This window comes from Streptopelia decaocto (assembly GCF_964273445.1).
Source record: "Streptopelia decaocto genome assembly, chromosome: 3".
NCBI lineage: Eukaryota > Metazoa > Chordata > Aves > Columbiformes > Columbidae > Streptopelia > Streptopelia decaocto.
The window spans coordinates 3674808-3701026 of record NC_138656.1 but is presented as its reverse complement, the minus strand read 5'-3'; the positions used below and the strand labels follow the sequence as shown (position 1 = coordinate 3701026).

Genomic DNA, 26219 nt, shown 5'->3' with positions numbered 1-26219 from the left:
CTTAATGGAAGATCTTATGACGGACCTTTAGGAAACTTAACTTTTTTCCCCCCTCCCTTTCCTTCTAGGACTTTGAAGAATATCCTGAACACAGAACAAACTTCTTCTTGCTACTCCAGGCTGTAAATTCTCATTGCTTCCCAGCGTTCCTGGCCATTCCACCTGCACAGTTCAAACTTGTTCTGGATTCTATTATTTGGGCTTTCAAACATACAATGAGAAACGTTGCAGATACAGGTAAATGGAAGTGTTTAATATGCAGGCTTCGTTTGCACTATCAGGTATTTTCTGGGCTGAAGCACTTGGATGCCGTTTGACTCCCGCGGCTGTTGGAGAGCGCTGTCGCGGTTTCTGCACTGCTGTAGTTTCAGCTCACTTAGTGAAGCCACTTAGTTTTTAGCCAGTTGTCTTTTATTAGTGTTTGCAAGGCATGAGGATAAAAGATACCCTTCAGTTGCACTTCAGCTACTAAAGTAACTTAAGTTTTCATGTAATTCCAAAAAATTAAACACCTTCTGAAATTAGCAAGCACTTCCTTTAGTAGATTGTTGCTTTCACCTTCGTTAGTACCAATTAAGTGATGTGATTGGTTCTTTCTGCTTCTGTCATCTAATAATTCAAATGAAATCAGTGTAGCATGTAAAGGTGGTTGTAGCCCCCTAGTGCCTACTGGAGGAAGTGCCTGAGAAAATCTTAGAGAGGTAATGCCTTGTCTTTTTGGTGCCTAGCAGAATTTCTTGGGTTATTCATATTGTTTTGGAAAAAGCAAAAATATGCACAGAGCTTTTAAAATTTTTCTGTTGATAACTTAATTTTTTAATGCCTATTTTCCAGGACTTCAGATACTTTATACTCTACTACAGAATGTTGCACAAGAAGAGACTGCTGCCCAGAGTTTCTATCAGACGTATTTCTGTGATATCCTTCAGCACATTTTTTCAGTTGTAACAGACACCTCACACACCGCTGGTAAGAATCCACATCTGTGAGCCGATCGATGAAAACCAATCCTTTTCAACATCAAAACCCTGTTCGGAATAATAACCGCACGTGTGTAACTCTGATCTGTGCAGGTTTGACAATGCATGCGTCAATCCTCGCGTACATGTTCAACTTAGTAGAAGAGGGAAAAATAAGTACTCCGTTAAATCCTGGAAATCCAGTGAACAACCAGATGTTTATTCAGGAGTATGTTGCTAATCTTCTCAAATCTGCGTTTCCTCACCTGCAAGAGTAAGTGTGCTGTGATTCTTTAATACTTTTAAGTGGCTTCTTATGTCTTGAAATACTAACTGATGTGCTTGCTGTTAGTGCCCAGGTTAAGCTGTTTGTAACAGGACTCTTCAGTTTAAATCAGGATATTCCTGCTTTCAAGGAACACTTAAGGGATTTCCTGGTCCAGATCAAGGTATGTTTGGTGTATTATTTTTCCAATAAATGGAAAACAATTATCCAGTGGGATAATATTGTTGGAAAGTACTTGGACAGTGTTTAACTTATGTGTCCTAAACACACGCTGAATATTTTGCAGTTGTTCAAAATGTAATGAGAGCTTGTGTGACTCTTTATCATCTATTTCAGTGTGATTTTAATTTTATAAATTGGGCTTACATGTCATTACTTGTGCTTTGTGCTCTGCACACAATTCATGTGTCTAAGTGGCTGTAAAACTTACTCTAATGGGAAACAAAGTTGGTTTCTAACCAGGTTTTAGTTCAGTTCTGCTTGGGATTGGGACACGGTTTGAAACTTGCTAGAGTAAGGCTATACTTTTATTTTTCTAAAGCTGGTAGAATTCAGGAAGACTGTAGGAAAGAGTTTGTTAAATGAGTTTTGAGACCGCAATTGTCAGGTATTTCCAAATTGCAATGATGCTGCTTTAATGGCAATATGTTCCAAATGCTGCTGTAGCATCCTGTTTTGTAACATAGTGAAAAGCTTAAAATATTTTACATTCCTCTATATTAATTCTGACCTTAGGAACAGAAAGCAAAACAAGCAACTAGTCTGGTAGGGAATGTGAAGGGAAGATGTTTTCTGTATTTCCTGGATTTTGGAAGCATATTGCTCTGCCTAAAGCATTTGACAAGAAACTAATGATTTTACGTGAATTATCCAGGAATTTGCAGGTGAAGACACATCAGACTTATTCTTGGAGGAAAGAGAAACAGCCCTTCGGCAGGCTCAAGAGGAGAAGCATAAACTTCAGATGTCTGTACCTGGCATCCTTAATCCACATGAAATTCCTGAGGAGATGTGTGATTAAAAAACAATAAAATAAAACAAGTTTTGCAGTTTTCTTTCTGTACAGCTATTTTGTTGTGATAGAAGAAAACAGCACTTGGATATTTGTTGACCAAAACGATGCCAATTTGTAAATTAAAATGTCACCTAGTGGCCCTTTTTCTTATGTGTTTTTTGTATAAGAATTTTTCTGTGAAATATCCTTCCATTGTTTAAGCTTTTGTTTGGTCATCTTTATTTAGATTTGCATGAAGTTGAAAATTAAGGCATTTTCAAAGTAATTACTTCATGCCCATTTTGTGGCTAAGGGGAAAATAGGCAAAACATAACTTGTAAAAGACGATATTGCAAAATAGTACAATTTCCTGTAAAAGTATCCATTTTTAATTCGGGATCATTTTCTTTCTAGTCTGTCCTGCAGTCTAGGAGAAAAGGTAATGAGTAAACCAGATGGAATTAATTGTTGAGCAGAGGATTCTAGCGCTGCGTTTGTTTGGATCAGTTAGCAGCTTTTTGGACTGAGTGGTAAGGCTATAGGCTACGTGTATTTGCAAATTGTACGGCAAGTTTGCAGCAAGATCATGTGCATATCATCCCATTGTAAAGCAACTTCGGAAGAGTATGGGAACACAGTACAGTTAGTTATTTTTACACAGTTCTTTTGTTTTTGTGTGTGTGCTGTCGCTTTGTCGACAACAGCTTTTTGTTTTCCTCAATGAGGAGTGTTGCTCATTTGTGAGCCTTCATTAACTCGAAGTGAAATGGTTAAAATATTTATCCTGTTAGAATAGGCTGCATCTTTTTAACAACTCATTAAATAAAAAACAACTCTGGCTTTTGAGATGACTTATACTAATTTACATTGTTTACCATGCTGTAGTGCTTAAAGAACACTACTTAAAAGCAAAATAAACTTGGTTTACATTTATTTTTCTTTCTTTGGCTTATTCTTTTATTGGATGAAAATGCTGTGATCGTATCGAAGATTTGTATCCTGAAGGCGTAGGAAAAGTTCCTTGAGGTCTAGATAACTGTTGCTTCTGGCTTGCCCTCATCTCAAGGACTTTGTGCTTGAAGTTAACGCGAACTAAGTTGGGTTCCGTTTGGAAGTACAGTAGCTATTGGGACTTACCTCCATCAATAAATATTCCGTACTATGTTGCTACCAAATGCCAGGATGAAGGTATTCTTGCTCCCCTCTCTTTCTGGGCTCTTAGCAATTTATTTCAAAGAGGTATTGCACTGTATCTTGGCTAAACAATTGATACTAATACATGTTAATAACATGTGTAGATGAGATCTACAGTTATTTTTCTACCTGAAGTTTTGTAGTTAAATGATTTTCACAGATTTATGAAGTATGGATACGAAAAGCAGTATGAACACTAAGATTGTGTACAGTCTTGGCTTCCCCATTTTTGTAATGTCTTGTCTCTGTTTTCTAACGATCCATGTGAAGCTCTCCCAAAGTTTTCCCATTTGTTTGGTCTCTAATCTTGAAATGGTTACTATGATACAAAGTACAGCCGTTCATGCAGAGCTGTAAAACGAGGTTTAGACAGTTGTGGAGGTGTTTTCTGTACGTTTGGGTACTGTAGTTAACTTTGTGCTGTAGGTTCCTTTTAAAGTAGAAGTGCATGAGTTAGCAGCGTTCACGTAGAATTTGGCTGTGGCCGGAATGTTTCCCGTCTTGAGTACTGGCCCCTTTCTGTTGGTGGATGTTTCTCCCTTTGTTTAGACGTAGTTTCTCCAAACTACGTAAAGTTTGCCCTAAAAAAGCATCGCTGCCTCTGCCTGAAGGTCATTTGGCAAGGAAAAGGTTGTGAGCTGGCAGTTGCCAATCTTTGGAGAGAAGGTTCGTCAAACCTGTTATGGCTGGGACTTAGAGCACAGCCTATGAAACGTAATGATTTTCATAGTTAAAAACTCACTTTGTTCTCTCCTTAAAGCTCATGATTTAAGCTTTTTCGTGTCTTCCTGTCAATGTACAGCTTTCTGTTCCGCTCTGTGAAAGCGGGATCACCTTTAATAGGCAGTTTAAAGTAGAATATTTGAAGGACATGCCTGGAATGGCTTGTGACTGGGCTGAGTCGTGGCATTACAGAGCTATAGATTATCAAAAGTTGGCCAGAGAAGTAAGAAAATCTGAGTAAAATGGAAATAAATACCACCGATAGCGTGATGTCAGAATGCCCATGTCCCATGAGTCACAGAACTAAATGCTAAATTGGTTCTGACATGGAATGGCGTTAACAGTGCATTGAAAATAGTTTTGAACCAGAAAATGCACATATGCTTGTGTGTTACTTCTTTACATATTTAAGATTCAAGTTAGTCTGAGGCTCATGGTCTGGTTGTTTACTGAGAGTTAAATCTGACCTAAACTCTCAAACAACAAATCTGAAATGTATTTTTGAAGTTGATTCAGAGTTGTTTTGTTATTTTGGTACCTTTTAGATTATCTAGCAATGATAGGGTTTTTGCTTCCCTTTTAGATCTAAGAACTTAACTGTGGTCTTGTTATCTTAAACATCGGTGCCTTTCCCTGATCTCTGCACATGCTATAAAAATGCAGCTTATGCAGAGTTCTGGATACCATTAAAGATTTGACTTGTACGTGTGCATATTTGTAGTGCAGTTATCCTGAATGTGGACAGAATAATTACAATGTACATCTAAGGAAGTTTTAGTTCTAATGCACACTCTGTAAATTAAAATATATGGATATAAAGCATGAACCATCATATAAACATCTACGTAACTTTGTAATTATATGTAAACAAATGTTTTGTGCATATTTCTTTACAGATTTTTTTTTTTTTCAAAAAACCTCAATTCTGTGACTCCAGGTACATTGATAAATACAATTCTTACAGGGTGTTTTCTGTGTTTACATGAATTGATTGCCTGTTAGCTGATGAAGACACCCCCAAGAACTTGTTTCAGGTTACCCTGATGTGTTTGCTACTGTAACTGAAGCAGATTATTTTCCAAAGCATTTTAGGTTAGTGTTTTCTTTTGGTATTTTTTTTTTTAACTAGAACAATTTGGTGTGTGTTAATCTGATTGGTTAAGTGAACTATTTTCCAATAAAGCTAATATTTATGCAAAAAAAAGAGCTCATCTCTCAAGGAAGCTTTAAGAGTTACTTCTACTAGCACTGGAAAGGCAGTAAGACTTCAGCTGTGGGTTTCTTAATGGAAAAAATTAGAAGACACTGAAAAATAATGCATTAAAATGTTGAGAGGCTGCCTGAAGCGAGGACCTTGTGTTCTAATGTGAGCAGGGGCCAGTCTGTCCCATAGTCCATTTATCCATGCAGAAATGATCATTGCTGGCCCAAGATTTCTGGGGTACTGTTCGGTTTTGCTGGAAGATAAGTCTGACTTTTTCTCCCCAATTACTTGGTTTGTCTCCAAAAACCAAACCGAAGCCAAGCTCACAAACACCCACAACAAACAAAAACCGCCACAGACAATCAGCCAAACAAACGAAATAAGACCCAAACAAGCAACGTTTGATACCAAAAAATGAGTAAAAAGAATGAATGTTATCTCTCTGCCCTTCATGAATGCACATCTACACTTGATTTATTGAGACTGAATTTATTTTTAGACTTTCAGATTTAGGATATTCTTGCACCCTAATTACTTAAAGTACATCAGGTCACTATCATATATACATACCTGCCTTATATAATGCTATTGGTTTCTGTACATGTTTCCCACTACCTGTGAGTGCCTGTTTGTGCTGTAAGTGGGTACCAAAAAATAGAGCACTAAGAAAAGGTGGGGTTGAGGAGGAATGGGTTGGAAGTTAGGAGTATGGAGGAGAACAACAGGAGTTAAAGATGAAAACAAGGCATTTACATTTCACTTTGATTTACCACTTGTAAGTTTGAAGTTAAACAGCGCTTTTTCCTAGGCAATGCATCGGGTAGTCTCTTCCATGTTCCCCATCGAAATACATCAAGGGGCCTGTTTGTTTTTTATTGTGAACGTTTTAAAATCTTAACTATTGTCTCAGGTGTTAGAAAAGTCTTGGAAAGTCTATAGGCTCTCATGGATTCTTTAATTTCAGCAAAGACTATCAGGAAGAACTGGCTAATTCAGGTTGGAGGATGAGGGGAGGAGTTAAAATTGTCTTATCTGATATGACTATATAACAAGGTGAAGTATGTATGCTTGTGGCAAAGAGCTGACTGCAGCCCACTCATTACTACTGCTGGTTATTTTAACATATGTATTGATAACCAGGTGTTAATGACTATCTTCCCTCTTGGCATCTTTTTAGCATTAGATCTAGCTTGAGAATTTTCACATTAACCTTCATAACTGGTTTTGTGAACTTCTCCAAGCTTTGCAATGAGTTTGTGAACTCTCCCCAGAGCGGTTTGCTTTCAGGGTTAACTTGAACCTTGCAACTGTGCAATTGTAAAAGTTCTCCAAAGGAGCGTTATAAACATGTGCTTTACCAGTAAAAAGTCCAAAAGTAAAACAAATAAAAATGTAGCTGTCGCCTTGCTTTCAAACCAAAGGGATGAGATGACCAGTCATCTGACAAATACTCGTATAGACTGAAATAATACAAATTAAGGTTAAAACACACTGTGAGGGATATTATCCCAAAAGGAGGCTGAAAAGGTGGGTATAATCCTCAGGCTGTCTCATCTGGAGAAAGGAGCGGTTAGAGCAGTAGCACTGAATCTCAAGCTCGTACAGTCCACATCTCCACCAGACCTTTGTGGGTGCAGAAACAGTAAAAAGAAAAATGTTCAACTGAGTTACTAAGCAGATTACAATTTAACAAACAGGCTCTAAGATGCAGTCGGAGACCACTCTAAAGTTTGGGCTTGTCTGGTGTGATTCTTACCAGACCCCAAAGCTGGGAGTTTATTAGAATGCAGACCGTTTTCACATTAAAATGTTGAGCAGCTAGTTAGACAGCTGATTTTGGAGAAAACTGTTTAATGTAGTGGTGTAGTGAGCATTATCTACAACTTGCATGACGTGTTTTTGGCCTAATAGGGCTAGGACTTCTTTTGAGTGTATTCTTTAATATCCAGGGTAAGTCAAACTAATTACATTTGTCTTCAGAGGAAGCCGTGATACCAAAGCTGAGTTACACAGGAACCTCATTAAAAACTTTAAAATGCCAGTAGACCAGTGGAAGTCAAGTGCTGAAACTTAAAAAGTATAAATTTAAACTGATTCTGTTACACTTCAGCCAAGTTTCACTGGTAAGTTCACATTATGCAGGCAGAGACTTACTTCCTTTAGTGAAATTAAGGATTTCCTAGACAATGGATTCTAACCATTCCAGACTAGAGGGGCAGTGACCAGTCTTAACACATCAACCGCTACTCCACCTCAGGCTTCTTGGGTTGGCTTTGGCTTGGTTTTCTCATAGTGAGCGCTTAACTCCATCTTTACCTTAAAGAAAACCAGGACTACAGTATCAGTTCAGTGTTGGCACACAGTGGCACATTAATTTTGAAAAGTATATGTATATATGTTTCCAAACTCTTCATAAATTAATTTTTGTTAACATTGCTAACCTTGTTAATGCTAACAAAGTACCTGTGCACTGCAATGCAAGCACTGCAGGGCCCAGTCCTTGCTGGAGGATCCACGAGCCTGCTGGTTTTGCCTGTATTTCAAGGATTCCAGCAGTTTTCCACTGCACTTTGATCTTTCTCGTAGCAAAGCAGGAATCTCAAGCATATTCAATAAGGTGCCTTTTGTGTTTCTCACAGGCCTGTGTTCTCTAGACACTCATCAAACACATAAGGCAAAAAAACTGTGATGTATCTTCTTTTCTACACCCCAGCTGCAGCCACTTGAGCGTATTTACACTTCTCCTCACCAGCCTTCCATTATATTTGCACACTTTGGATGAAGAATTTTGGTTTTGCTCACGTCTTGCATTTATCTAAGCTCCTGCTCTAGAAGAACTGTGCTGGCAGTTTGCCAGAGCAAATGTTTCCAGATGAGGAGCATCACAGTCGAGGGAAGGAAAAAGGGACTCCTGGGGATCAAACAACCTTGAAGGGTGGCATGTGAAAATAAAATAAAGGTCAAGAGGAAAAAAAAGCAATGCAAAGAAGAGCAGGAGGCTGATGATCACTGTAACCAGGCCAGTTACAGCTCTTGTTGTCTTCTGATTGGAAGCACTTAATTAAAAAAAAAAAAAAAAAAAAAGTTATATATATATATATATGCGATTTCATCTCTATTAAAAAAAAAAAAAAAAAACAACAGCTCTTGTGTGCAGTAAAAAGAATTTGGCTGGCAATATTCCAGCCTGCACTAGAGCAGGAGTGACTCAAGGTCACCCACACTCTTCTGTTGTATTCATTGAACTTGGCATGCGATACTGCGCTTCAAAAGGCTCTTCCTTGTGCTGACTGGTGTTTATGTGGCACTGCAATCACATCAAAGAGCTGATTTGTCAGGAAAAACAATCTTTTGAGATCTTTCGGCAGCTGATTTTGGTTCTGTTATAAAATTTACTGCAAGGTCTGTGTGAGAAAGGAAGAGGGGAAAGAAAAGAGCAAATTCAAATCAGCTTATGCGGATTGTAGAACTACACTTTGTGTCAAAAACTATGGGCTCTTTCCAGACACAGACAACTCACTCGTATCCTATAGCCAGTGATTCGTTCCACGCTGGCAGGAATACCTGCACAATTTGATGTTAAAGGCTGAGGAAGTGAATAAGCGTGACTTCTTAGAGATACAGGGTTTATATTCTTCTGGTATGACAAAGTTCAGGTGCTTTCTAAGCTTTGCTTTGTACAACTCTGGCTTCCAACATCAGTAACTTCAATTTTGATAACAAAAACTGTGTGTGGTGTATTGTAAAGACAAGTCATGAAAGCCATGAAAATAGACATGCAAAAGAGAGATAATTTAAATCATCTCAGACACATATCAAGTGAACACAACATAAAAGCCTCTGATTTACCTTTGACAGACCTCAAGCTTTGAAAGTGGTGCTGTAGAAGACAAAGGTGGCTTGGGCCCTTAATTCAGGCATGAGCAGAATGTGACAATTGTAACATTCTGCTCTTTTGTTGTTCTATTATACAAGTTTTCAGGCTGTCTCGAAGAGATTACACAACCAAAAAAGGCCACATACATATCATTTTAACAACTAAACCACCACATTGGTGTGGTGGTTTAGTTATTAAAAGTGAGTTTAATAACTAACTAGTTAGTCATGGTTAGGTATCTGTCTATCAATAGAAAATATATTATTTAGAAAAGATTATGACTGTCGGGAATTAAAACATCTCTAAGTTACACATAACAAGAAATATCAGTAAAGTTTCAGGGAATGTTAACTCACAGCTCTCGTCTCGTTTATTGGTTTCCTTTGTTATTCTCAGAAATGCTGTTTGAAAGATACTTGCATTAACACATGACTTGAATTAAAGTGATAGAGAATCTGTGTCCCATGTAGACTCTCAAAGACGTCATTTTTCTGTATTAGTTCAATTTAGTAAATGGCAATTTCAGCAGGGAATATTTACGAATAGCTCTTCTTGCTGATAAGCCTAACTTGGAAAGTATTTAAAAAACACGTAGTGAGAAGAAGTCTGGGTGAGATATCTATCATTCCAGTATATTCCTGACTTCCACAGCAGTTGTAGCTGAGATCTTTTTATTACAATAACTTGTCTCTTACTTTTAAACAGTAGCTGAGTTCTTTCGTCTTAGCTTAACAAACCGATGCCTTGAGGTCTGTCAGGAGAACATTCTGTGTACTTGAGTGGGCGGTTATGTATAGAACCCCCAGTGCTGTTATCAGCCTGTATAAATACGCTTATGGACACAAAAAACAGAACTGCATTTCCACAGTGACACCAGCCATGTATTTTATATTTAACAACAGCTATTCCATTTCAGTCAGCCACTGAAGAACTCCATTTTTTTTCCTAATTTGGCAATTTTACTTTCTACTAAACTATATTGCATCTGCATTGCGGCTATTAATAGATTTGTTTCCTTAATCCTATGTACGAGTCAGTAAACTAGAAGCATTGGGAGTAATACACTAACTCCCCGCTGGGTGGTACTACAGAAATAAAAACCACTACACCACACCAGTAAAGCGCCTATTTGGGGGAGAAAAAAACCCCAAGATAAATAATATAGTCCATATTCCAATTACACATACCTGGGACAGGGAGCGTGTGACTGTGCAAGATTAATACATGGCAAAAAAAGGGGTTTTTTTGTATGGAAAGCTGCTCCTTGCTTGAAAACTCATCTTCTAGGGGTCTGAACTCATACGCACACTTTGAACAAGATTTAACTGAAGTGGTTGTTGCAATCAGCATAAATTACATAACTTTAAGAGAAGCCCTTTGGTTTATTTTTTTAAGCGACAGACCGTGTCTTGTCACGAAAACGCGGTATTTTCAACTACCCACAGACGCCGTACTTACCATTAGACATTTATTATGCAGAATAAATCACTGTCCAAAGTGGGGGAGGAGGGAAGGGAAGGCAAGCAGGGTCGAAAACCGTATGAGGTAAAAACCGATTTAATTATTTGCATAAAACGCCACCGTAGTATTTATTTTGGAAGCGCCTGTCCCCAAGCCCGGCCCAGCTCCCCCCAGCCGGCGCTGGGCGGGAAGGAGACGGAAAACGGCAATAACCAAGACTAAATAAATAAAAAAAAAATGATAATGATAAAAAGAAGACATGAAAAACCCGCCTTAAGAAATAAAAGGCTTCCTCGCTGCGCAGCGTGCCCGCCGGAGCCGGGCACCAAGCGCTCCCTTCAGGCCGGAGGTCCCACAGAGAAACGGCTCCATCATGGTGAGGCGGGAGCAACCGGGGGAAGGCTAAACCCGCCGGCTGCTCACCTCCCGGGTAAAGGGGAGTCCTCCCTCCTCCTTTAAGCAGGAGAGGCCGCTCCTCTGTCCCTGTCACCACAGCGTTATTGGCGGAGATCAGCCGCCCCCCCGCTCCCCTCACGGGAGGCGGGAAAGGGGCAGGGAAACGCGCTTCCCGCCCAAGCCGGGCGCGCGCGGAGCCGCAACGGCCGCCGCCGCCATTTTACCCTCCCGGCCCCGGCTGCCGGCCCGCCCCCTTCCTCCTCCTCCCCGCTCGCCAGCCCGCCGCTCGGCCCGGGGTGGGGAAGGCGGAGCCGAAAGGAAAAGGGAGGAGGGACTCGGCCACCTTCGTCTTCTGCCTGGTCGGAAACTGCCGAGCTGAGCCCGAGCGCCCTGTCCCCCCCCCCCGCTCCCTCCTCCTTCCCCCTCAGCAAAATGGCGGCGCGTGGAGTCACTGGAACCAGTGAGTGACTCGGCTTCTCCTCCCCGCCGCTACCGCCGCCGCCACAGGCTCATTTGCATTGATCAACCGCCCCATCCCCCCCCCTCCTCCTCCTCCCCCGGATCCCAGACCGGCCCCTGCCTCTCCCCCCCCTCCTTCTCTTCCTATTCCTTCCCGCCCCCTCCTTCCCCTCCCCCCCGGACTGACCCCCGCCCCGGCCCCCATCAATCATCAATCAGCAGCACCGAGTGGATCAATCAATGGTCGGGAGGAGGCGGCGGCGGCGGCTGCTGCTGTTAATGAACAATGTGTGAGAGCTGCGCCGAGCTGCTGGAGGTGTTAAATGAGAGTAAGTGCGGCCGCCCTCCCCCCGCTACCCTCCCCCCAACACTCCGGGCCGGGACCCCACGTACCCTCCTCGACACGGGCTGGGTTATAACCCCGCTCCATCTCCTTCCTTACCCCCCCCACCCCTTCCCTTTCCCCGCCTCGGGCCTCCTGGGCGCGGGGTTACCTCCGTCTCCCCGCGGGGTGGCCATAGAGGGAGATCCTGCCCCGCTCCGCGCCTTCCTTCTCCCTTCCCCTCCTCTCCTCCTCGCGGCCTGGAGGGGCCGTCCCCTGCCGGGCCTTCCGCAGAGCCCCCCCCGCCTTTCCCGCCTGCCCCTCGGGTGGCTGCGTGTGGGGCCGGGCGGGGACGCGAGCCGGGCGCTGGCGTGAGGAGCCCCCCGCTCGCAGCCCGGCATCCCCGGGAGCCGCAGCGGGGCCTGGCCGGGCTGGGGAGCTGCCGCTCCGCCGGCTGCCGAGCAGCTGGAGGCCGGGCCTGGGCTGGGTCGCTTTTAAGCAGCAGAACAAGGCGGCTCTGAGTGATCCGGCCTCCCCCTCGCCGGGTGGTGGGGGGGACAAGGGAGGTGGTTTTCGGGCACTTACATATATATATTTTTTTTTTAATTTTTTTTTTTTTTTTTAAATCGGAAGCGACTGTTTGGCTGTGAGGGAACCGGCGCCTGAAGGAGCCGAGTTGGGCTTTGCAAGGGCCGGGCTTGGGGGGGTGGGAAGGAGCTCATGGGTGTTTCGCATCGGGGGTTGTCTCTTGTTTCCTTGCGAAGTTTCCCTTTTTACAGGTGTTCCCTAAACAGCCGGGAGGGTTAATACAGCAGGTAGTCCCCCCGGCGTTGCTGAAATCCGATTGGATTTTGGGCACGAAATTCCCTTTCCCCTTATGCAGCAGGCCTCGTGTGTCCCTTGGAACCTGCTCGCAGTTCTCCGTGGCAGGCAAGGTACCTTCCCCGCTTCCCAGAGCCTTGTCTGTGCACTGCTTCATGAACAAAGGCTACAAAACATGATTTTCAGAGATGCTGAGGAATTCGACAAACATCAGTTGAGGTTTGTGATTAGAGGGAAGTTTAGGTATCTCAGATCTTCAAACATAAATATTTTTCCTGGTTGCACACTGCAGTCTGCTTAGAGGCAAGTCCTGTTCCAGTAAAGTGAAGCATGGAATACTTCCTAGAACAGGATTTGGGTAGAGTTTTCTTTTTCATAACTCTTGTGGGGCCCAATTGTATATGATGTTTGTTCTTTCATAAGATATAGAAGTAGATACTATGGTAGTTGCGTGTTGGCCTCTTTCTTGCTGGAGAAATATGATATGCAGTGATGGCCAGTGTTTTATTTGAAAAGTGAAAATGTTTGTGTAAAGCTAACTTTCGGGAGAGCCCAGAGGCTGGACTAGATCAGATTAAAAGGTTAACATCAGAGAACTGTTGGGTTGTTGAAATTGTTTGCCAAGTTTGGCTAAGCTTGTACTTCCAATATCTCGTTTTGAACAATCGTTGTGATGTTTACTTAATTTAGCATGCATATCTTATCCTTCTCAACTGGAGAGGTGGGGAATATGTTGGTATTACAGACTGCTTATTTAAACAGTAGGTTCAAAATAAGACTGAACTACCAATGGTACACTGATGACAGCCATTTGTTGGAAGAGATAACTTCGCTTGGTTTTGATGGATTGATAAATAAGCATTGTTTAAACTTGGCTGAGATTGCTAAGATCAAACAGAAAAATTGATATTTCAAGAAATCTCTGAAATTCCACTATGGATTTATTTTTAGAACCATTTTAAGGTAATTGGGATTTAGGCAGCTATATCTTTCCCTTAAAGCAATATCTTAAATCACTTCAACTTTTTTAATATATATAACTAGGATGTGGATAATGTAATGGTTCTGTATAATTTAAGATATAAACCTGATACTTATGAAGGGGAAATTTATTTTTTTGAGTTAAATTTATTTGGGAAATTATGGGCCACTGTTGATATATAATTAACTTCCAAAAATGCTAGTCAAATAACATTAAGTTTGGTCTTCCATTCAGAGAAAGAAGCACACTTTCAATAAAAATACCTATTTTGTGTGTGTGTTTGGATGCAAAGGCTTATATGATGGTGCACTGTGTGTATCACCTGCCTTCTCTCTACATGCAAATTAGTTGTAAGGGAGGTGTACTTTCTTTTACAACTTCAAGTTGTGTTCTTTGCATTTCTTAAGTAATAATTAAAGGTAACATGTAAAAATGATGTCAAGCCTTGTTTTTTAAAACACTGCAGCAAAAATGAAAAGTGGTAGTAAAGAATGAGGTCATGCCCAAAATGTGTGAGCCAGAGACTGCCAGCAGTTTCCTTTTCTGCCTGCTGAGCATTTGGGATCGCCTCTTCACTGAAACTACTGAAACGCTGTGTTGAAAGAGGTCCAGGAAACATAATGTAGTTTGTTTTAGAAATTTCTGGCTAAACTAAACATTTTTACACAGCACACATATTGCTCCTTGTTATCTTTTACCCTGATGTTTACAAAATAATTAGTTGGTATCAAATGTAGGACAGGTCACTTAGAAAGTGAATTGACTCACAGCTCCTCATGTATTGTTTTGAAAAGAACACGTGGGAAGCTCCAGTTTTCTTCAGAAGTTACCAATATATGGATGACAGGAGGATAGAATTTAACAGTTCTGGAAACAACCAGGCATGTTTTTATTATAAGCATATTAGCTCCACTGTAAATTACTACAATATTAACCCACACCCCATAACGATGCGCAGAGCTGGAATTTCTTCTGATGGTGATCATGTGTAGGCCCAGGGTTATGTCTTGTTTAGAGCTCACTACAAGGCTCCATGTCCTTAGGCCTGATTTTGTGACAGGTAGTCCTTGGGCCCAAGGACTTGTGGAGCTAGAAACCTATAGTTTGAAAAACTTATTTTTGATCAAAGGTCCATATGTAAGTGTATATACCTATTTAACGCAAAGCCTTGTGGCTGTGCGTACACATGAGAAGCAGGCGATGTTTTATGGACAGAAGCAGCGATGTTGGTGTTTTGGTTTTCCTCGTGCAGCATCTTTATTTTCAGCATTTGATCTAAGCACGAAACCCAGTAAATTCCCTGATCTTGAAGTTATTTCCTGAGAAGCAGTAGTAGTTTCAAGTTACGATTTGATCTAGGAACTCAGTAAAACAAAAGTTCCTCTGCAAAATGCCCAGTCTTTAAAGAAATTTTTGCATTGCAAGACAATCTGATGTTCACTCAGAGTAAACGGTGCAATTTCTCATCGAGTGCTCCAGGTACATTAGCATCACTTCTGTTTTCCCAGGCAGGGGTTTAACAGAAGTCTATTAAAAGTCTGGTCTGATTTCTGAATTAATCTTCCACAACATAAACATTTTTAGTAGCCTTAAATAGAAAGAAAAAAAAAAGAAGGCATAGTTGTTTACTTTCTACGATAAGGGCACTCGTTTACAAAAGACTTAAGAACAGATTCTCATGACATTAATTATAGAGGCTCGTGTAAATGTATATACTTTCTACAGGAAAAATGCTTGGAGGACATTGCATGCTTTTATGTTAAATTGCAGTATTCTGTATCCCAAAATGAACCCTGATATCGACACACTGTACATTCCTTGGTTTCTTTGGATGCCATTTCTTGTCAGTCTAGGAGGGATTATATTGAGTTTCATTTGTTCTTTAGTAATATTTACATTACTGTGCTGTCCAGAGGCCCTGATCAGGTTAGTTCTGTTTTGCTAGGCACTGCACGGTTATCCAGATAGTCTTAACCCTCAAGTAAGTCAGAAAATACAAAAAATGTAACAATAAACATGCATTTTTCTGTCTCGGGTCATTTACAGCACAGTTTTGCAGGTTGCTGTGTCACGCATGAAGCCACAGTAATAGTTTGAGCTACCTATAGAACTGTGCTACCATTGGACACTTACACAGGCTTCACTTGAAAGTACACATTGCTCTGTGATAAGTGCTGGTTGAGTGTACGATTGTCGCTGTGCGCCTGAGAGTGCTGCATTTTGGCTTAAAGTGGAAATGTAGTTCTCAGGCTGGTCCTGGCCCTGGCGTGTCCCAGGGAGCCTGGCTGGGCTTGGTTGCCTTCCCTTTGGGGCTGCAGCTGGTGGTGATGTCTGTTGACTTAAAAATCCGTAGGTGGTTTAGGTTTGTTTCGGTTTGGTTTGGTTGGGTTTTTATAAAAATTAGAAAAAAATAAATTACAACGTGGAAAAATAGGTTTTATTATACAGCGGCAGTCGTAGGTTTAGATACCTTTGGTAGGCTTAGGTTATTCCCACTTTGTGCTGTCTGGTAACTAAGTTTCTTCCCAGTATTCTGCTTCACTTTCTTCAGTGATTACTTCTTTAATCCATTTTTTTTTTCCTAGCAGCTCTGAAACCTTATAAAGTCATTTCACACTGAGTAGATGCTTCTAGGTATTATTCTATTACACAAGCTTGCAAGCAGTTTTTCTCACTATGTTTTCTCTTAAACCTTTAGTAACACATTTAAAAAAAAAAGAAGGAAAAAAAACCCACAAAACCAAAGCAAAACCCCACCCACACCACCCCAAAAACCCTACAGAGTGTACTCATGCACAAGAGGTGGGTGTAGCTAATATCATAGTTTTCTGTCTGTTACCACTGTCAGCTGGCCTGCAGAACTGCTCCCTATATGATCAAGTCCATAAAATGTTTGAGATGCCAGGGTGTTTTGCTATTTGTATAGTTTCAGGATAGCCCTGAATTTGGATGCTGAAGATGCTTGGCTTGACTTCTTGTCATGTAATTCTGGCATTCCGGAAGTACCAAGAGTAGACTTAGAGGTTGAGTGAGGCCATGTTTACCTTGAGGTAGGTAAGAAAGTGAAGTATTCCAAAACATTGCAGCATTCAGTTTGCTCTTTGGGATCTGGAGAGAATGAATATTTTATGCTGTGTATTGTTTTAGATATTGGGTAAATGTTATAATAAGATTATTACAAATATTGGATAATAAACTTCACTTGGTCTACAAGAGCTGCTGTCACTTTTTCAGTGGTTGCCTGTAAGCTTCAGTATTGATTATTTGACTACCCCCAGTGTTTTGTGGAGATCTAGTGTTTTGTTTGACTGACAATTCCTCATGTGCAAAACTGTAAAACAGTTCTCTCTGTTGCATGACTCTTTTTTTTTTTTTTTCCTTTTTTAAAGACTCATGTTTTCTTTCCACTGACATGATATTTCCGTATTCAAAACTTCTGCAGAAACTCTGTGGAGGAGTTATTGGGGTGACTGCCCAACTTTATATTACACTAACCTAAATCTATACTGTCTCCTGTTGAAGAAAAGAAGCTCAGTGGTTTATAAAACCTGAATTTAGTAATTGATTACTTTTGTCTTTGAGTCTTCTTAAGGGGATGAGCAGGAAAGGAAAACAAAAATAACTTTTCCTTTATTGCCAAGTTGCAATTATTAGGGACTGTAGTGAAATGCTACAGTCTACTACAAATGAATCAAGAGTAACCAGAGGAAAAAAATAGGACAGTAACTTGTATCCTTTGTAATTGTGAACTTCCTAAAGCAAAAGGGAAGGTGACACTAAAATAAAGTAGTTTTAACTTGTTGGTTTTAATTGTAAAGCAGTTGAAGGAAAACCTCTGTGACTTGAATAGCTAAAAGACTTCTATTTTTAGAAAGGTATTTCAGCTTTTGTTCTGTACAATGATTTTGGTTCATGTCATTTGATGTGATCAGAAATGATTTTGTCCTGAAACTTTTCCTGTTCAGGCTGCTGAAGACTGGTTCTTTCTCATTACTCAAGCCACTTGAGCACTGATGCTGAAGATTAGTTATGTAAATCCCATTCTGTTGAGTTTTGTAGTGAGTTATGGACTGTTGACGTGTTTTTACTGAGATCTTTCTCTTTGTATATAAGGGAAATCTTACGTTGGATAAGTGCTTGTTACAATGCCCTTAAAGCTTAAGGAAACCATGGTAGCTGACATCGTTACATTAATTACCTCGGGCAATATTAAGGAAATTAATTCCTTTATTTATAGTAGAGATTCTCAAATTTTATGCTGTAGATGTCCTTCTAGTAAGGGGCCTGCACAGACTCTGCAGTTGTATTAGTTATGTGAATAACTTCAGTGAAATTCAAGAAAGAAAGAAAAACATCACTTGCTTTATTTGATTTTTTTAAAGAATATGTGGCTAGTGTAGAACTTGAAGTAATCTCATTCCCTGTGTAGGAAAACTTCATGTTAAATTATTTTTTCATACCTTTTCTAGATGTATGGCTTTTCCTCTGTAAGGCTAGTTTTCAAGTTATGGGAGTCCCGAGCAATTCCAGAGATGTGTCCCAGAAGATGTGTTTTAGGTGATTGTAGATGTCGGTGGTGGTTCCTGGGAGAGCCCAACTGTTGTGACTGTTGTGAGATGCTCAGGTGATGGGGGGTGTGAGGAGCGTTGTCAGTCCGAGGGTGCTCGGGCTGGAAATGAGGAGCGGTGGGAGAAGGGGCAGGACCTTGGAGAGCAGACTCTGGCCCTGGATCCTTCCGCCTGCCTTGGAGGCGACGCCTTGGCTTTTGGGGGGCCAACCATTTTGTTTACTGTGGGGTAACTTGCATGGCTTCAGGGGATTATGAGACTTACTCTTTCTTTTAACCTGTAGAATTCCCTTTTACTTATTTTTCTTCTATGTTCAACAGTAAAATATATCTCTTCATTGTTAACACCGACTTTTTGCTTTGTGACTTTTAATTCCTTGCTACTTGATTTGTTAGTGTCACTGCAGTTGCTTCTGTCTTCCTGTGTTCAAGTAACATTGAGTCAGAAAAGCAGATCTTGCTTCCTGGAATCATGTTTTGGGGACAAGTGACGAGCAGACTGCAATTAGCCATTTTAGAGATTGGAGAGGAAAGCAATGGTTACTATTTGGTTCTCATTATTTCTTGCATTTTCTTCTTTGAGTATTTAGTTTCATCTAAATACTTGGTCATATGCATACTCTATCCTGCACCTCATCTTTGGTGCAACTCTTCTGTTAACTCTCAAAGTTGTTATTGCTCATGATTTTTTCCATTTTTCGGTTTCCATTCTGCTTACTTGAACTCTCTCTCTGCTCTTCCCTCTCTCCTCCACCCTGCTTAATTCTTCAGTGTTGCTGTATGTATAGTTCTGTGTCTTCGTATTACTATTTCATTTAACAGGCTGACATAATAGATTTTTTTTTTTCATTTCTGGTATTTTCTTGATGGCTGTTCAGGTCTAATTCAGGAGAGGTGAGAAATATCAGTCAGAAGTTGCCTGTGGATCATGGCAGTGCTACCTTGGTGTCTTGGTGTTTCCAACAAGTCTTGTTCAGTCTCCCACTGTACAGAAGAGAGTTTCATCCTGAGGAAAGAAAGATTCTCTGTATAGAATGGCTTTTATGATGTACTTTTTAATTATTTTTATTTTTTTAATGTAGCTCATCTCTTAGTTTTACCAAGTAAGGATTTTTGCAGGCCAAGCTATGCATTTATAGGTGTCAGGATGCTGGGACAACCTGAAAAATAATCTTACCATCTTCAGGAGCAAGTGGCAGTGAAGATTACTGAATGCTACTTATAGGATGCTGCAATTAAGCATAGTTGTAGACATTTAATTTCTTTGTTTAAGCATACATTGTGGTAATTTATCTTTTTTCATTCTGTGTAGCAAATGGGCAGTTTTTAGAATCTAATCTGTGAAGAGGTGAGAAGCCGTTCTTTTTCTGCCTTTCTCTGTATGACAATTGATTTACAGTCTGTATGCAAAACACAGACATATAACTTTGAGGATCTCTGTGGTTTTCTTAACAGTTTGTTAAAATACCCAGCTTATGGGTAGTTTTACAAAGTTTTACTTTCGGGATTTTCCACATCTGGCATGTATGGTGAAAGGTGAGCTTCGGGAGGAAATTTGGTGCAAATACATTTCAGCTATTTTCAGGTAATATTAGAAGAGGAAATAATTGCCCTGTTTATCTGTATGTACTTGTGTGCATGTGCAGAACTCCTCTGGGAGATCTAGTGCTGGAGCAACTGGTTGAAGATGGAAATCATCGGAAAAAATCCTTGTGGAAAAAAACGCCTTTGGGTGTTGACCTTTATTAAGCTAATTTGTAGAAGTTCGGTAAATAAGGCTTCAAAACCACATGACAATTGAAGCACGATTTCTAGATCAGCATCCATGCAGAACGTGAGTTCCCGTCTCAGAAGCGTGTGGAAAAACTCTTTTCACACTGGATTGACGAAGCCTCTTACATTCTAGGCTAATAGGCATCAGTTGATAGAAGAGTGTGAAAAACTTTATTTTTCTTTCTTTTACTTGGAACTAGTATAGGATAGCACTGGGGAAAGTGAGCTCAAAAGCTATAAAAAGGAGGTTCTTTTGTTTGGTTTAAGGATGGTCAGTGCAGTTAATTCTTTGCCTCATTGGCCAGTTATTATTAGTTTACTTATGGTTGAACTAGTATTTTTTTTTCTTTGAGCTACTTTTTTTCTTAATCTTTGAAATAAAACTCTTACCAGAAACTATTTCAGTTTTGAAGTCTTGATGCTTTATCTGCTGATGTGATATTTAAAGTAGATACAGTTTGATCAAGTTGATCACATTTGAGATCAGTTTTAATCTCCAACTTGAAGCTCACTAAGTCTTAACAACAGTGCCGGTTTGAATCTTTCCAAAGTGAGTTGGCTTTGTACATTGTGTTTAGCCATAGTTACAGATATGTGCACTTGCTGATATCTGACTTGCAAATTATTTGTTTATATTGAAATGACATCTGTAAATATGTTTTCTGATTGGAGGTAATGCTTGTCATGAGACTTCACTGCAGTCTTGGAGATACTTGCATAGACCACAGACATTGCCTTCAGCAAGCTTTCATTTCTTTCTGTCTACTAGCTCTCAGAAAAAAAATCCAGCATTATGCACTAGCCAGTAGATTACTGAATACACTGTGTGTTTAAGGGAATTATTAAATACAGATTATCTGGCAGAAGTCAGTGCAAAAATTGAGCATATGTTTGAAAGTTGAGAGAGAATGCAGCTTCGCTGCTTGCCCATCCTTTATCAATATTTTATTCTTATTTTTGAATGGGCATTGCTTGTGTCTGAGTTGATGAAAATAAATAATGCCTTGGAGTTCAAATGCTCTGCAAGCTCTTCTTGGGCTTTCAACGAGCTGCCTGAAGCTCCATTTAGTGTAATGACCCATCACCCATTTATCTATCTTATCTCCTTGTTTAAGCAGGCTCAAATATACTTTGTAAGAAGTAAATTAATAATATTTGCCTCTCACAGATTTTGTCCCTAAAACCTGGAGCCACAGTCATTGGGTGCTTTTGTTATAAGTTTGCTGGTAATCTGTTACTTCTTACTGGCTGTGGTGGCTCAGTCGTGGGCCTTTTCTTTCTGGTTGTGGGGAAAAAGCTGTTGTTGTTTTCTGTAGCTGATTCATAGTGTGCCAAGTAGTACAGCTGAACTAATTTGCAAGGTTCTCTCTTGAAAATAGAGTGCCTCCTGGAGTACTTATTTTAATTTTTGCGTTCCTTGCTACTCTTAATTAAGACCAATCGGAAACCTCCTTAGCTTTTGGAACCTTGTTCATTCTATTAAATCTTTGTTCTACTTACAAAATAGTATGATAAACTTCGAGTTCTGTGTTTTCACCTTGAAGAAGTATTTTTAAAAATTTCAGAGCTGAAGTATTTAAAGACAAATCTTTCAAGGCCAGAGTCATTCAAGTAGTGATATATTATTTTTGAAGTTAATATGTTTTTAAAAGGAAAGAATGCAAGTAAGTATTCTATTTTAAACTCAAGGTAAGCAGTCCTTTATGAGAGCGGTAGTTAGTGATACGCTAGGAAATTCTGATTTTATGCAGAACTTGTCCAATCCTGCTTTGATTCTTTAAGGAACTTGTAGTGGCCAGGGTCAAAATATTATGATGAGCAGCCTGACTCTTTACATCTAGTATATGTTTTGGTGATGTCAAGCAGACTTGGTTGTGTGGAAATGCTACTTAAATTGAGATGGATTTTTTAATGAAGAACTGTACCAACTTTAATATAAAGATGAAGACAATGCTGAGACTCTTGATGTGTCTTCTTGGGCCAGCAAAGCCAGAGCAATGTGCAGGTTGGCCCATTTTGGATTCCATTCACATCCCCATCATCCACAAGTTGATCTTAGATCAAAAAGCCATTCCCGCTTTACGCGGTGTTGAACTGATGCAAACTTACTCTGCTCCTTAAATTTTTGATGCAGCACTCCACGCTGGATGTGCTACTGCTGCCTCTCCCGTTATTGGCATAACCCAACCTGAATGGTGTATTTCACACTCCCTTATAGTCCAGATCAAATTTCTGCTGCTAAATAGTACTGCATGGATTCAGTTATTTGTGAACTTTGGACTCTGGCTAACTCTCTGGGAACAGTGCAGGTTCGCGCAACATGATAACTTAGGCTTTACTTTGTCTGAAAATTGCAGTGCTGCTTCTGGACCTGAACTGGCAGCACACTTGTGTTTAGTTATAATTCATCTGGGCAGTTTTGAGTAAATTATCAGCTGATAATTGAATAATTGACTGCATTTAAAATAATTTGTATGGAACTCTTCTCCTTGGAAGTGCTTGCTGTGGCATGTTGTCTTTGGGAAGGTGAAAATCCTAAGGTGCTCTTAATTAAGGACGATTGTTGGGTTAGTTAAATGTCTATGACCATACTAAAGGGTGCATTTTAACCCAAGGCAGTCGTGACCTAGCATGCTGAAAACTTTAGGATGGCATCACTTTTGAAAGATGACAACTACAAATTTCAAGCAGCTTTTCAGAGTCAGCCTCTGCTCCATGCTGCCTTAGCATATTAAAGTAAAAGGAAAATAGGGTTTTGCTGGAGAAGATGAGGAAGATAGGATGGAAAGGGAAATACATGTTAAGAGAATGAGATTCAAAGAGAGAGGACTTAGTGATGTTTGCAGGGCAACAGAGAGATAGTATAAAGGCAGCAATTACAAAAGATGAGCTGATTTGCCTGTTCTGGTGAAGTTATATCTTATAAGTGCTGTCTATCTGATGAACAGAGCAAGGCTTGTGCTACTGTGGTGTAGCTATGCTGTACAATGGGATACTGAATTGGAACTCTTCAGGCCCTTCTGACCTCATGGTGGCTACGAGGAATTCTGCAGGTGCTGAATAACTAGCATATAACTGATTTTGACCGTAATTGGGGGACCTGTTGTGCTTTTTCCTTACTCTTTTGAGTAGCTTTATTTCCATTCATAAGAAGACAGTATTGTTTAGACTTGCAAACCTTTGCCAGATTTGTTGAAATTACTTTTATGTTCAAAAGTTTGTGTTTGGCAGAGGCCAGTAACTTTATCAGTTTGTTTTCCTAAGGAACTGAGTCTTTAAAAGGGTTACTAATTGCTGTCTTTAAGCTACTATATTGTATCTGTAATATTTGCTTTGTAATCTCTGTATACTTTGTAATAAAAAGTTTACAGGTAAGAAATAAAGCTATGAAGTTGGAGTGTTTATAAGAAACTTAAAGATCAGTGTAGACTTAAAATGAATTCAAGATGGAAGTGGGTATGGTTATCTGTAGTGCTGTGGTGGTTTGATGACAGTGTGCATTGACAACTCAGTATCATAAAGATATTTTAAAGGCACTTGGAAGCATCTTAACCATATGGTTATAGAATTTTATTACTGCAATGTCTCGGGTGACAGGTCTGATTTTTTTTCCTATGTTAACCTGACATTAACACAGTGTTTCTAATACTGAAGAATTAACTTGCTTTTTTTTATTTGATAGTAAATTCTGTGTTTCGGCACTTGTTGGTTATGTGTATCTAGTCAGTATTGTGGGGCACTTTTGTTTTATGGGGACTGAAGAGTGGAAAGGAGACTTTTTTCTCCTCACTGACAAGTTGTAGAAAAGCTTGGATAGTTAAACTGTCGCCACTGAAGTTCAGGTTGACACTGTCCTTTTAGATACCTGTCAAAGATGGCTTTGTTAAGGTCTGGAAGAACTCTGGTAAATAAATGTAAGGCAACCACGAATTCTTTATAATAAAAATGGAGTAATTCTTATAGGTGAAAGTAGAAAAGGAATGGGAGACACTAAACTCTGTAGTTTCCAGCTCATTTAATATTGATCGTAAACAAAAAGGCTCTCCCTACAAATAACAGAAAACATGTCAGGGCATATATATATGTAAAAATTAAAGTGCTAGTTTTCTGTGTGAACAGTGGCATTATACAGAAAATCACGTATATATTTCTTTCAAGAGTAGTGTTATAGTCCCTACTACTGTTTCATTTAGTGTATGGCTCTTTTTTTCCTCTATTTAGGCTGTGTCAGGGAACAATTTCTGAGAATAATGTTCATTTTGAAAGTGATCCAGTCTTTCCCATGAGAAGCTGGTATCAGATGTGGCTTGGGGGAGGAGGGGGAGGGAGCAGAATCTCTATGCAACTGCACCTTCTTATAGTTTTCAATATGTAGAAATTACAGGTAACATACAGTAAAGAGCTTTCTATGGTTTACTTTTTAGTATTTTGTGTTTCTGCAAGCAGATAAAGTATACTTAAAAAAAATTTTTATTTTCACTTGCCATTTGATTTTGTACTTAATGTGATAAGTGACCTTTGGATATAAGATATTCCTCGCAAGTCTAGCATGATAGCTGTCCTTGAGGTCTAATTACAGTCTGTTCCTCTAGCTCTGGAGTTCTTGCTAAAAATGCACTTACAATCTGAGCTTTGTTTTTTAAGAGTTGAAATTATATTGCCCCCTTCTTTGCAGCTGATTTATCTTTTTTTTTTTTTTTGTCTTCTGTAGTTTTCTTGGTTTAGTAGCTTTATTAATAGTTTTTTTTTTCTTAGCTTAGGAGATCATGTTGCTTCTAGTACTGTAATATACTTTTAGCAAATCACCCTTTTGTGGAAGACTTAAAGCTAGCCAAGTAAACTGGGAGACTTTATTTTTTCTGAAATGTTTAAAAGTTTTACCTTAGTGTGTTTTGGCTTCTTGTCAGCCACTTGAATAAACAATTACATTTTAAGTATGTCTGATTCTTTTGTTAAAAACTTACACGTGAGAAGATATTAAGATAATCAAGCAATTATTACTTTGTGTTAGTTAAGCAGCTCAGCTCTCTCTTTTATGGTATTACTGTGACAAGAAGATCTCTATGCCATCGCGTTGTAATGGTTTGGTGAAATGAGACATTACAAGTATGCAGAAAGACCCCATTTCCTATGTTATATTTGTAGAATATATTTAGTTGGAATTTACCTACATACTAGTCTTTCTTCTTTCTTCTGGTTAGTTTTGTCTTGCATTGTCTGTTTAAGGCCTTCACCGTTCTGTTGTTTCCACACCCTGTTAGTAATAGTGCCTTCAGTTTCTTTGCCTACAGATGATCAGTGTTAGGGTGAAGTTACTCCAGATGAGTGGGCAGTTTTACATCTGCAGTCACTACAAAGGTGTTTACTTCTCTCAACCTCACATTCATACTTGTCTTCCCAGCCCCCCCCGCTTACATATCTGCCACCTGAGTATTCAGTGGCTTACAAAGCCAACAAAGAAGTGGGTAGTTTTTGGTTAGATAGGTAAGTTGAATTTGCTCAGTTCCCAGGCTGGCTCTCTGGATGCCTAATGATTGTTTAGGAGTAGTTGAAATGCACGGCTATGGATGCTGTTAGTAGTGTGGACTTGGACTGGGTTATGTTGATCTTGAAATTGGATCTAGCTCAGGGAAAAGATGTTCGTGTGCATGGAAAGTAAGAGGGAAAAGGGAGGACTGGAGAGTGAGAAGGTCTAGGAGGTTTTAACTGAGAAGAAAAAATTGCTGGAGCAAATCTAAGGAAGTAGAAGAAAACTGAGCCCAGAGAACTCAGGAGTAAAGTAAGGAAGGCATCTCTAACAAACATTGCCAGCTTGTGAGTGCCTGGAGAAAGAAGGAGCCACTGGAAACAGGGATGAAGGAGCTGAGCCTGGGATTGGAGTGTCACTGCTGAGGGAGATCATGGAACGACTGGCTGTAAAGCTCTGGAGCATGTATTGTCAATTCTTATTGATGAGAGCACGCGAGCTGCCGCTTGGACGTGCTTCAGATGCTCTCACAGCATGGAAGTGTGCCTTAGCACATCCTGTGGGAATCACTGCCTTGGGTATGAAACAAGGAAGGGCTTATCCAGCACATCAATTTGCAAGAAAGGGGCTCGTCACACTAAAAGTTTTTTCAAAAGTTTGACACGGTTGTTACTGCTGTGTTCAAAATACTGAACTTGTGGGAGGCTGGGGAGACAGCAGGCCAAGGAGGATT

The 26219-nt window shown here is 40.0% G+C and overlaps 2 protein-coding genes and 1 long non-coding RNA gene across 12 annotated transcripts in view; 2 read left to right on the top strand and 1 right to left on the bottom strand.

The window, feature by feature from the left end:
* Window positions 1-3172, top strand: part of XPO1 (exportin 1) — a 36342-nt gene extending 33170 nt beyond the window's left edge. For all 5 annotated transcript variants that reach the window (XM_082048252.1, XM_082048254.1, XM_082048253.1 and 2 more), the window contains 5 exons: window positions 69-237; window positions 835-969; window positions 1074-1233; window positions 1312-1408; window positions 2120-3172. In XM_082048252.1, the coding sequence (XP_081904378.1) occupies window positions 69-237; window positions 835-969; window positions 1074-1233; window positions 1312-1408; window positions 2120-2266 (708 nt within the window). In that variant the 3' untranslated portion in view covers window positions 2267-3172. The remainder of the gene's footprint in view (window positions 1-68; window positions 238-834; window positions 970-1073; window positions 1234-1311; window positions 1409-2119) is intronic.
* Window positions 3173-5887: 2715 nt separating this feature from the next.
* On the bottom strand, window positions 5888-11438 carry LOC309437654. Its single transcript, XR_014183598.1, has 3 exons — window positions 8881-11438; window positions 7515-7676; window positions 5888-6983 (listed from the first exon to the last, which is right to left on the bottom strand). It is a non-coding gene; the product is annotated as an uncharacterized lncRNA (long non-coding RNA).
* A 275-nt stretch (window positions 11439-11713) lies between these two features.
* Window positions 11714-26219, top strand: part of USP34 (ubiquitin specific peptidase 34) — a 120508-nt gene continuing 106002 nt past the window's right edge. For all 6 annotated transcript variants that reach the window (XM_082048245.1, XM_082048244.1, XM_082048248.1 and 3 more), the window contains exon 1: window positions 11714-11882. In XM_082048245.1, the coding sequence (XP_081904371.1) occupies window positions 11840-11882 (43 nt within the window). In that variant the 5' untranslated portion in view covers window positions 11714-11839. The remainder of the gene's footprint in view (window positions 11883-26219) is intronic.